Source organism: Castor canadensis, chromosome 2 (genome assembly GCF_047511655.1).
Source record: "Castor canadensis chromosome 2, mCasCan1.hap1v2, whole genome shotgun sequence".
Lineage (NCBI taxonomy): Eukaryota > Metazoa > Chordata > Mammalia > Rodentia > Castoridae > Castor > Castor canadensis.
In genome coordinates, this window is record NC_133387.1 from 133,718,572 (window position 1) to 133,730,860 (window position 12,289).

The window sequence follows — 12,289 nt, forward strand, 5'->3', positions numbered from 1 at the left end:
CAAAAATGCTCTGACAAGCTGTAATGAGGGAAGACGGGATGTAAACCCAATGCCCAAAATCAGATAAGCTATTGTAAATCCATTCAATGGCAGACTATGCAGCAGTCATAAAGAATGATGTAGAATCCATACTATTTATCTAAGTGTAGTAACGGAAAATGATTTATAATATACTGAAAAAGCAAGCTGTAGAACAAAATGTACAATAAAAAAATAAGCTTAAAAAACTAAAAAGGACCTTTTACGAGGGCAGTACTGGGCTTTGAATTCAGCACAGTTTAGCATACTTTACTACTTGAGCCACCCCTCCAGCCCCTTTTGCTTTAGGTTATTTTCCAGATAGGGTTTCATAGTTTTTTATTTTCTGCACTGCTTGGTTTAACTCTGATCCTCCTACCTATGCCTCCCACATAGCTAGGATATAAACATGAACCATATCACCTGGCGTATTTGTTGAGTTGGGGGTCTTGCTAACTTTTTTTGTTGGGGCTGACATCAAACCATGATTCTCCTGATCTCTGCCTCCCAAATATTTGGGATTACAGACATGAGCTACTATGATCAACTGGTTGTTTTTTTTTTTCTTTTTTTCCTCTTTTTCCAGAAAGAATGAAATAGGAATAATCAAGTTGTTCTAAGTCTTGCTTATACAGAGATGGTAATCACCTATCACCTGAACTCCAATCATTTAATCTGCTCTCAAAAAGAAGGAATTTGTAAAGATTATCTCACCTGATGACCTATTATTTATGTACACACATTTATAAATGCATAGACAGAGATCTAGAACAATGGATACTTATAAGCATGGCTGTCTATAGATATTTGGAATATAGAAGATGGTTAAAGGGAACTTACTGCATTTTTGAATCGCTCTCAATGAGAACACATTAATAAATTACATATTCATCAAGTAGGCAATAAAAAGAAATAATGAAAGCATTAAGGCCATCAGTTAATTTTAATTACAACTTTGTTTACCTCTTCTTAATTTGATAGCCAGTAGTCTCTTTCTCATTTCTTAATAGCACATGGTTAATATGTAGTATTTAGAGAACTGAGAGATCTGCTTGTTTAGTTCATACTTCTAGCCCTTTTTGCTCTGGTTATTTTGGAGATAGGGTCTTGGTTTTTGCCCAGGCCAGCCTGGACCACAATCTTCCTATTTTATGCTTCCCACCATGGCTGGGATGACAAGCATGCAACACTGTGCCCAGCTTTTTTCTGATGAGATGGAGTCTCCCAAATTTTTTGTGCCTAGGCTGGCCTGTAACCACAATCCTTAACGTCTCAGCCTCCCATATAGCAGAGATGACAGGTTCGTGCCACCATACCCATCTATTATTTAAGTTTTTTGAGTCAGGGTGTTGCTACAGTGAAGGTTGGCATCTAACTCAAGATCCTCATTCCTTAGTCTCCAGTGTGCTAGGATTACCGATGTCCACTCAAATCCTTGGATCTTTATAGTTTTAACTTAAAAGTCATTATTCTTTATGGTCTAGTTAGCATACTCAGCTTCCATATTACAAACATATTAGACAGAATACAATATTTACTGTTACTGTAAAAAAACAGTTTCCTAAAAATATCTAGAACGCACACTGTTGTCTTTGTTTTTTCTTTTTTGTTTGTTTGTCTGGAGACAGGGTCTTACTATGTTGCCCAAGCAGACCTTGAATTCACAATCCTCCTGCTTCAGCGTCCAAAGTTAAGGTATTACCATCCTGATCAGCTTCACGCCGTTTCAAATTAACAGTAAAGCTTGTTTTTTAAAATGGATGTAAGGGAATATTTTCAGTATTTGAAATTTCTTGGAATGTGTTGCATTGTGCTGTTATTTTGCCCACTTCCTCTGCTCGCTGTATTCACAAACAGCCAAAAAGGATAGCAAAAAAGGATAACCTAACAGCATGCTACATTCTAGGCTCAGAAAACCAAATTTATTGATTCTCATTTCAATGCGCTATCCATGACTATACCTATACATACTGTCTTATTTCTGTTTAAGAAAAAACGAAAAACTAGTATAAACTACTTTTTCAGGTGATGAATTGGTTTTCAATCTACAATAATTGTAGTTGTTTTTCTCAGAAATCATAAAAATGATCAAAATACATGAAGTAATACATAACTATGTATCTAAAAATGCCCATGAATATACAATAACAGGAGTTGCTTTCTATTTTTGCTATTCCCGCTTTTGTATTTACTGTTATTATAAAATACATTTGGAAAAGCATGATTTGAAGTAAATATATAATTTATTCTCCAGAAGTTGCAGGCGTTAATTCCTTTTCTTTTTGCAGTACTGGGGCTTGAACTCAGGGCTTTCACCTTGAGCCACTCCACCAGCCCTATTTTTGTGAAGGGTTTTTCGAGAGAGGATCTCACAAACTATTTGCCTGGGCTGGCTTTGAACCTTGATTCTCTTGATCTCTGCCTCCTGAGTAGCTGGGATTACAGGGAGCTGTTTTTTATTTTGCTTTCTTTTACCTGTCTTCCTCCATAATGGAGTCTTCTTTCCCAGGCATTTCTGATGTGTTATCATACATGAGTTTGTGAGTTTCAATGAAGTTTTTCTGTAAGGCAGACATCTGAGCCATGATCTTCTGGCGATGTAGCCTAGCAGCTTCAGCTTTTCGTTTTCGTTCTGCCTTTTCTTTATCATGAGTAATCTGAATATTTTTTAAAAAACCCACAAAATTAAGTAAGATACACTGTTAGAAATTCACATACAGGCTGAGTATCCCTTACCTGAAATGGTTGGAACGAGAGTTGTGATTTCTTGGATTTGAGAATATTTGCATGAATTTTACCAGCATTCCTAATCCAAAAGTCTGAAATCCAAAATGCTCCAAAATTTTAGAATTTTGGGTTAGAAATGCTCAACACTATTCAGTTGATGAAATGTCTTAGAATAAGATTTTAAAAACTCCTAAGGCCCAGATTTAATTTAATGTTTCAAAATCAGCATTAAAGATTCCATCATATCACACAACAAATTGCTCTTTTGATTAGTATAATAATTTACTATAAAAGGCCAAGTACCTTAATTATCCTTAAACTGCCTTTTATAATGAATGCATGTGCATTAAGAAACAAAATTAAATAGAACAAAATTTTAAAATCATTTTCCAATCAGTTAATCACTGACGGTTAAACATTTTAAACCAGCTTGATATTTAATACTCCTTATTTGCATTGCTACAAATTAGATATTAAACAATCTCAGTGTATTCAGTATTCCTTTATTTTCTATTCTAACTTAAGTCCAGTGTGTTTTCTCTTAGGAGGGACAGTTAATAACCTCAAGTTGTAATATTGTACTAATTTAGAAATCAAAGTAAGTAAAACCTGATTCAATATATTATGGAAATCGGTAATCTAAATATCGCTGCATTCCACTGAATCTAAGATGTACAATTATTTTATACTCCCCTAATAGATGAGTGATGTTGACTAAATTGAAATGCTACTGACTGTGAAACATATCCTGGTATTAGATCTTAAAATATTTTAAAAATTCATAAAATATGGTATTTCTAATAAGGGCTCTACTATTTACATTATTTCTTCTGCTTCTGTAAAACATAAATTGTTCTGAATAACTGTCAAGTGCCACTATACTTACAGTACAGAAGTATAAGGAATAATGATGTGAGGACAGGGGGATAAAGAAGAATGATGGAGGGGTAAATTCAACTATGATATATTATAAGAACTTTTGTAAATGTCACAATGTATCCCCAGTACAAAAATAATACAAAAAACTGAAAAATATTTTTTTAAAAAGAATTGTATATAAAGTCAATACCTTAAAAAAAAGGAATAAACAATGGACAGGTCTTGCATATTTTACAACAGGTTCCTCTAACAAAGAGAAATAACTCCCTGTTCAAGGATAGAGAAGGATTTTAGCATTGCTACAGTGATGTTACCTCATCATTCTTAATGGATTCCAATCCTGAAGTAGTTGCTACAATTAAACAAGATTTTTCTCTTAATCGCTTTACTGTGTCAAACATCTGTGAAAAATAGATGACATATTAAAAGATTTGGTTAGACTGACCGGCAGGACAAAAATTCACTAATCTGAGTTAATCATCATGCCTTTAAATGTCTTTGACTTCCACTATTTCAATACATGGAGAAAAAAATCACCATGACTACAACAAAAAAAGATTATTTGGTCAATGAGCAATCAGCTGAGTAGCAAAAGAGCTGATGTGGTTTGCTGCTATGAGCATGCCTGTTTGCTTCATAGAGATTTGTCAGGAAATAACTTTTTTTTTTTTTGATATGGGGTTTTGCCACATTTCCCATTGCCAACTCCTGAGCTCACATGATCTTTCTGCCTCAGACTTCTGAGTAACTGGGACTATTCAGCTTACTGGTACTGGTATTTCTTTCCAGGAAAAAAATTATCAGAATATAGTAGGTTCAAGGCTAGGGTGCAGCTCAGTGATAGAGTGTATGAGTAAGCATGTGTGAGGCCTAGGATTCAACCCCTAGCAGTAGTAACAACAACCATAAAAGTAGGTCCTCTGTATTTGTAGGTCCTATATCCATGGATTCAACCCATCATGATTTGAAATATTTAAAAATAAACTGCACATGTATTAAATACATATAGACTTCTTCCTTGCCATTATTCCCTAAACAATACAGTGGACTATCTACATAGCATTTACGTTGTATTAAGTATTTGCTTTGTTTTTCATGGTGCTGGGGATTAGAAGTGAGCCTAATGCCAAGCACATGCTAGGCAAGTATTTTATCACTAAGCTACATCATCAGCATGTATTTTAAGGAATCTTGAGGTGATTTAAAGTATATAGCAGTAAGTGCACAAGTGATATACAAGTACTACACATTTCATGTAAGGGTCTTAAGCACCTTTGGATTTTGGTATCAGGTGTGGGGTAAGGTGTGGAAGGAAGGGCTTCCTGGAACCAATCCTTCATGGATACTGGGACAGCTGTATGTGCAGTCATGCCTCACTTAATTACAGGGATGTGTTTTCAGAAATGTGTCATTCAGTGATTTCATCATTGTACAAACTAAAATGGCTATCATATCACTATGAAATGTAATTTTATGGGATGACCGCTTTTTTGTGCTCCATCATTGCTAAAACACTGTTAGGGAGCACATGACTATGTATCTTTATATTTACTTACACTTTTATAACAGATTCTACTATGCATACTATTTCATACCCCAAAGGAATTGCCTTCCACCTACAAGTTCAAGGACCAAATCTAGGGGCCACTTTTGATTCTTTAATTTCCCTCATCCCTTCCATCAAATCTATCAGCAAGTACTATAGATTACCTTCAAATACAACTTTTTTTTTGGTGCGGGAGGTTTATACTGGGGTTTGAACTCAAAATATACCTAATCAGGCCAGTTTCACACCATCTGCATGTTAGTCTAAGTAATGGTCATTTTTTCACCAAGATTACTGCAAGAGTGTCAGAGTTCCCTGCTTTTACATCTAACCCCTGTAATCCTTATACTACGCAATAGACAATGTCATCTTGTACAGAGATCAGATAATGTAACTTTAAAAATCCAACAGTTTCATGATGGTCTCAAAATGAAATCTATCACTTCAGTTGGACCTATAAGGTCTATGGGATGGACCGTGGCTGACCCCCTGACCTTACTGCCTACTTTTCTTTCCCTTCCTTATTATGTTCTGGTTACTCTGGCCTCCTTGGCCACCTTGGAACTTTTACACTGCTGTTCCCTCTTCCTGGAGTACTCTTCCAGATTCTTTTAATACTGACTCCATGTCACTGAAATCTCAGCTTCAATGTACTTTCTCAAAGAGGCCTTCTCTGATTACCCAAACTAACCTTCTACTCTTCTACAGCATTATTCTAACATTTTCTTGTTTATTTTGTTACATAGTAAACACTGCTGTCTTATTCAAAGTCTAGAATTGAACATGGCACATGGATGGTACTCAGTATACCCATCAGTTGAAAAAATAGTAACAAAAGTGAATAAATCTTTCATCATTAAAAAAAATCCTTTAAAACACAGGAAAAATGGAATTACTAACATGAAAAAAATGTGTAATCATGATAATCAGCACTAAATTATTTTAAAATGAAGAATATAGTGGTTGCATTTTAGGGGCAAGTAGAAGTTTCTTTTTTGTTGAGGGACTGGGGTTTGAACTCAGGGTTTTGTGCTTGCAAAGCAGGTGGTCGGTCATAAAGCAGGTGCTCTACTGTTTGTGCTATACCTCCAGTAAATTTTGTTCTCGTTATTTTGAGGATGGAGGGGGAGGGTCTTACAAACTGTTTGCCTGGGCTGGCCTCAAACCATGATCCTCCTGATTTTAGCCTCCCAAGTAGCTAGGATTACAGCCATGAGTCACCAATGCCCAGCAAGTAGAGAATTCTTATACACAGTCACACGCAGGACAGTGACATTTCAGTCAATGATGGACAGAATATACAACAGTGGTTTCATAAGATTATAACAAGGCTGAAAAATAACTATCCCTAGTGATAGCATATAAAAATACAGCGCATACAATTATTTATAGTACATAATACTTGATAAGGACTTGAAAGGACTTCTTTTATTTTGCTTTTTCTCTCTCTCTCTCTTTTTTTAAATTTATATTCGTTTATTCACATGTGCATACATTGTTTGGGTCATTGCTCCCTCCTACCCCCTGCCCCCTCCCTTTTATTTTGCTTTCTTTTGGACACCACTGGGGTTTGAACTCAGGCCTACCTGCTTGCTAGGCAGGCACTACTTGAGCCACTCCACCAGTCCTTTTTTTGTGATGGGTTTTTTTGAGATAGAGTCTTGCAAACTATTTGCCTGGGCTGGCTTTGAACCACTACTCTCCTGATCTCTGCCTCCTGAGCAGCTAGGATTATAGGAGTGAATCACTGGGTACCTGACTTGAAAGAACTTCTTTATGTCCTTACTATACTATACTTAAAAAAAATTTATTTATTTGTGGTGCTGGGGATTGAACCCAGGGCCTCACACATGCTAAGCATTCACTCTACCACTAATCTGTACCCTGAGGCCCTATACAACACTTTCTATCATTATTTCAGAGTATGCTCTTTCTGCTTATTATAAAAGTTTACTGTAAAACACCACACCACATTATACTAGCAGCAATCCTGGGTGTTTACTGAGTCTCTTGATTGCATCAAGATACCATATCAAGTAATAAACCATCAAGGTTTGTATAAATACACTCTATGATGTTCACGTAATGATGAATCACTTAACGGTACATTTATTGGAATGTGACCTTGTCACTAAGTGACACGTGATTATTTAAACCAAGATTTGATTAGTTTACTTTTCTAATTTACCTGAAGTATCCATGTTATCATGTCCTTCTGGCCTTCTAACTGGGGAATTCCTTTGAGCTTTTCCAAAAGCATCTGTATATTCTGAGCATTCAAGGCTGAACTTCCCAATCCTTTTTTAAAACACAAAATTACATATAATAAAGAAGAATCCTCACAGTTATGTACAAATTATAATTTTTAGTTAATGTGTTTCACAGTGATATCACGGTTTGCTAATCATTCCCTTAACTATCCTAATTTTTCAATGGAAGAATCTGCCAATTATATGAAGTACTGAGTTACAATTATATGAAATACTAATTACTAAATTAAAAAAATGCTAAATGAGCAAAATTTGAATTATCTCAAGTCTCTCTCCTATAACACCTACTGCACTGCTAATCTGTTTCACCTTTCCTCTACCTGGCTCACTTGACTAAGCAAACTTAATGAGAGAAAAAAGATAAAGGGCAAAAATATCAAAGCGGGATGTAATTATACATAAAGTTTATGATGCCTTTATGATGATCTAACAATATAGTGTATAAACACAACATGAGGTTTTTTTTTTTCTGCAACTATTGGTTTTATAATCAATGTCCCCTTGAAAAAACTGTCTTAACCAGGTAGCATTTCATAGAAATCAAATCTAAAAAATCCTGGTTTTCCAAACTGAAAATAGTATAAAATGAAACATTATTCAAACAGACTTTTCTCCAAGACATACAGACAATTACACAACAGCAGAAGAGGGTGCTCAAGCAGTAAAAAAAAAAAAAAAAAAAATTAGGAGGGAATTTAGAACTGTATTAGTTTACTGGAAAATATCAGATAAAGTGCTTGCTTCAGCAACACATACACATACACTAAAATTGGAATGATGCACAAGGATGACATGCAAATTCATGCAGCATTCCATATTTTTAAATAAAAACAAGATTTTAAAAAATCAGTTAAAATCTAAATAGGGGGATGTAATGTAATTAAAGCACAATTACACATGTCTGAAATGACAAGGCAAAATCCCCTTAGCCTATCAATATACACTTGAAAAAAGTGAAGGACAGAAAACAACAGGTCCTTTTAGGGGGTGTGTACCAGTGAGAGGGCAAATATGGTGGATGTATTTTGTATTCATGTATGAAAATAGAATAATGAACCCTGTTGTAATTGTTCTAAGAAGGGGTGGAGGGATAAGGGAGAATGATGGAAGGCTGAATCTATTTAAGATATATTGTAATCACATATGTAAATATCACAATGTATCCCCCTGTAAAACTATTCTAATAAATAAATAAATATGCACTGGGCATAGTGACTCACACCTGTAATCCCAGCAATCAGAAGGCTGAGACAGGACGATTCCAAGTTTGAGACCAGCTTTAAGCTACCTAGTGAGACCCTGTCTTAAAAAACAAAACAACAAAAAACCCTCTTAACATACTAGGGAAATATGTAAATAATTTCAGAGTTTTCTAAGTTTTAAAGACTGGCAGACTAAAACTCAACTACAACTTAATAATTTGGTGGAACTGTGTTGAAAAATGAAACATGAACATACTTGAAGCCTTATGGTAAAAGTCAAATGTCACTTCTTCTTCGGGAGATTTTTGAAGTTGCTGCTTCTCTTCTAGTAAGCCCAGTGCCAGAATATGGAATGCCTGGAGGAAAGTAAGAGAGGATCTTCAAATTGCACTTCCTTAGGTAGGTATATTTTAAGTATTTTAACCTGATAGGTAAAAATTGGGTAAACCTTATAAATAAGTAGCTCATGGAGAGAGAAATGATGGACATATGAAAAATGTCCATGCTCACTTCGAATTAAAGAAATATGAGTTGAAACAAAATCATTTCATTTTTCACCTATTAGAGTGGCAAAATTTTAGAGCTTAGTAAAATGCAGAGCTAGCAAAATAAGAAGCAATCAGTTTTCACTGGACTGGTAATGAAAAAGTAAATGCTGTTATATTTTTGGAGGTCAATTTGACAGTGACAGTCAAAAATGTGAAGGTACAGACTAAATACTAAGAATTAATATTCAAATACACTTACATATGCAAACATATTTGTACAAAATGTTCATTTTAAGCCAGGTGTGGCACAGCACATCTGTAATCCCAGTTACTCAGGAGGCTGATGTGGGGAGAATCTCTTGAGCCCACAAGTTCAAGGCCCAGCTTGGGCAACATTAAGAGACCCCAGCTCAAACAAACAAAACAAAACAAAAAAGAACGTGTATTTCAATGTTCTTTGTTACAGCCAAGACATAAACATAACCTGCATACTATTAATAAGAGATGAGTCAAATGTACCAGAGAATACACATACAAAGGAATGCAGCAATCAAGAATAAGGCAGCCAGCACAGTGGCTCACTTTTGTAATCCTAGCTACTTGGAAGACAGAGATCAGGAAGTTTGTGGTTCAAGGCCAGTCCCAGAAAACATCAAGACCTCATCTCAGCCAAAAGAACTGGGCATGGTGATATATGCATATCATCCCAGCTGCACAGGTTGCATACATGGGAGGACAGCAGTCTAAGTTGTCCTGGACATAAAAGCAAGACCATATTTCAAAAGTAACTAAAATAAAAAGAGCTGGCATCAGGGCTGAAGTGGCAGAGCACCTACCTAGGAAGAGGGGCCTTGAATCAAACTTCAGTACTTAAAAAAAAGAAGAGGTAGACCTAAATATGCTAATATTGGAATGTAAGGCATTAGGAGACATGGAGAGAAGTTTCAACTTGAGTTCAAATACATTTCTGTGGGCCAGTGGAGTGGTTCCATCCCTACCTAGCAAATATGAGCCCCTGAGTTCAAACCCCACTACTGCAAATATACCTCTATGGTATAAAATTTAATACTGCAAATATTTTTCATTGTTATAACCAAAACTGAAATATAAATACAGTATGACAGTATTAACAAGCTACAAACTAACAATAACCAGGGTAAAAAGAATATTTTGTTAGGTGGGTACTAAATAAATAACCAGTTACAGCTACTACAAAGGGTCATTAATTCATCTATACTGGTATCAAGAAAAAAATAGTTACTTCCACTTGAGATAACTGTTATAACAACTTCATGAAATAATTATAGTTATTTTGCTAATGAGAAAATCATTACGCTACTAGAAATGGGAACTGGGGAGGGAAGCCATGATTTTAGTTTAGACCTGTTTGTCTTTAAATCTTTATTACACTGTCACATTCCAAAACAAGTGAAATAAAAAAATTTTTCAATGGTGATGTAATTGTGACATGCTAGTTTGTTACCAGCAATGAATAGCCTTTTAACTAAATGCTTCCCAACAGTAGTGATGTTAACAACATGAGAATGTACCACTAAGGAAATCTGGTAAACTACTTTAATGACCTCTAGGTGTCAAGTGCTCCAGATGTGGTTCTGACTGAAGTTAAGCCAGGGATCTTTTCCAGATTCTCAAAGAACTCTAGGATCTGACATAGAAAGTATTTCAGGCAAACATACCATTTGGAGCATCCCTTCCGTCCACAAGTTAGAATCTGTATCTACTGCTCGCTCAAATATGGTTCTGAGAATGTACATCATAATATCACAGTTGAGAAGGTTAACTACTTTGCTGAAAGCAGGACAGAACTCAGGAGGTGATGGTGGGGGCAATGCTATAGAGGATGGGGAATAAATGGAAAAAGAGACAAGTACATTTTTACTTGGGTTATGCTACATACTAAATTGCAAATATCAAATATAATTGATGTATAAAATAACACATGATTTTTCTAACTTCAGAGCACTGAAAATATAAATGTGAAGGAAATGTAAGCAATTATGCCAATCTCCCAAAATAAATTCTACTTGTTAACAATTCAAAATTCTATCATCATTCATGCTGGCTACGTCTTAAAATATGAACAAAAAGAAAAAGGCTCTGTAGTTTTGGCTATCCACTCCCCCAAACCAACAAAAACATCCACGAAAAATAGTTCAGAATCTCACTTTTTTACCTTCATCTTTATTTTCTTGTTTTCTCCTTTTTTTCTGCATATGCTCAGCCTATTTAAAAAAAAAACTATCATTAAATATAATATATAGAAAGCACTAAACAAATAGAATTCCTATTTGAAAGTAGACAGGGAAGCTCCAACCACCTACTAAAATACTTTATATACTGATTTTTTTATTTTTTTGGTGACCTTTAAAATATATTAAAATTGGGCTGGTGGAATGGCTCAAGGGGTAGAGCATCTGCCTAGCAAGCATGAGGTCCTGAGTTCAAACCCCAGTACTGCCAAGATAATAAATAAATAAATGAATAAATAGACAGATAGATAGATAAATGAATGAATGAATGAATGCTGCCTTGTCCTAGAAACCAAACAGCTGTCTTAAGAAAGGTTACTGCAAGACAGATGAGGAACGTTCCTAATCGAGAACTTTATTCTTTTCACTCAAAAATATTTCCCTAGTTCCTGTTCTATGTAGGTAACTATGTAATGGTATAAATTGTTCTTTTTTTTTTTTTTGGTGGCACTGGACAGGAACTCAGGGCCTCAGGCTTGCTAGGTAGGTGCTCTACCACTTGAGCCACTTTACCAACCCTTTTTTGTGAAGGGTTCTTTTTTGAGATACAGTCTCATGAACTTTTTGCCTGGACTGGCTTCAAACTGGGATCTTCCTGATCTATGCCTCCTGAGTAGCTAGGAGTATACGTGTGAGCCACTGGCACTCAGCTACTCATCTTTTTTTGTTTTTAAATAATAAATTTAGTTTTTAAAGAAGTTCTATAGCAAAACTGAGACACAGAATTCTGGTGTTAGTCAAGACTTCATTGCTGTGAGAAAATATCTGACAAGACAACCTAAAGTAAGAAACTATTTTAGCTCAGTTTTGGAGTTTTCAGTCCATCCTGGTGGGGAGGGCCTGGTGGATAAGAGCAGCTCACATTACGTTGGCGAGGAAGCAGAGAGAA

The 12,289-nt window shown here is 35.5% G+C and overlaps 1 protein-coding gene and 1 non-coding gene across 5 annotated transcripts in view; both read right to left on the reverse strand.

The window, feature by feature from the left end:
• Ubr1 (ubiquitin protein ligase E3 component n-recognin 1) overlaps positions 1–12,289 on the reverse strand; it is a 146,781-nt gene that overhangs the window by 63,532 nt on the left and 70,960 nt on the right. For all 4 annotated transcript variants that reach the window (XM_020167348.2, XM_074065779.1, XM_074065780.1 and 1 more), the window contains 6 exons: positions 11,325–11,373; positions 10,828–10,982; positions 8,899–8,998; positions 7,359–7,468; positions 3,939–4,025; positions 2,494–2,675 (listed from right to left, as the gene is read on the reverse strand). In XM_020167348.2, coding sequence (XP_020022937.2) covers positions 2,494–2,675; positions 3,939–4,025; positions 7,359–7,468; positions 8,899–8,998; positions 10,828–10,982; positions 11,325–11,373 — 683 coding nt within the window. The remainder of the gene's footprint in view (positions 1–2,493; positions 2,676–3,938; positions 4,026–7,358; positions 7,469–8,898; positions 8,999–10,827; positions 10,983–11,324; positions 11,374–12,289) is intronic.
• Positions 610–739, reverse strand: LOC141421070 (U8 small nucleolar RNA). Its single transcript, XR_012445759.1, has one exon. It is a non-coding gene; the product is annotated as a U8 small nucleolar RNA (small nucleolar RNA).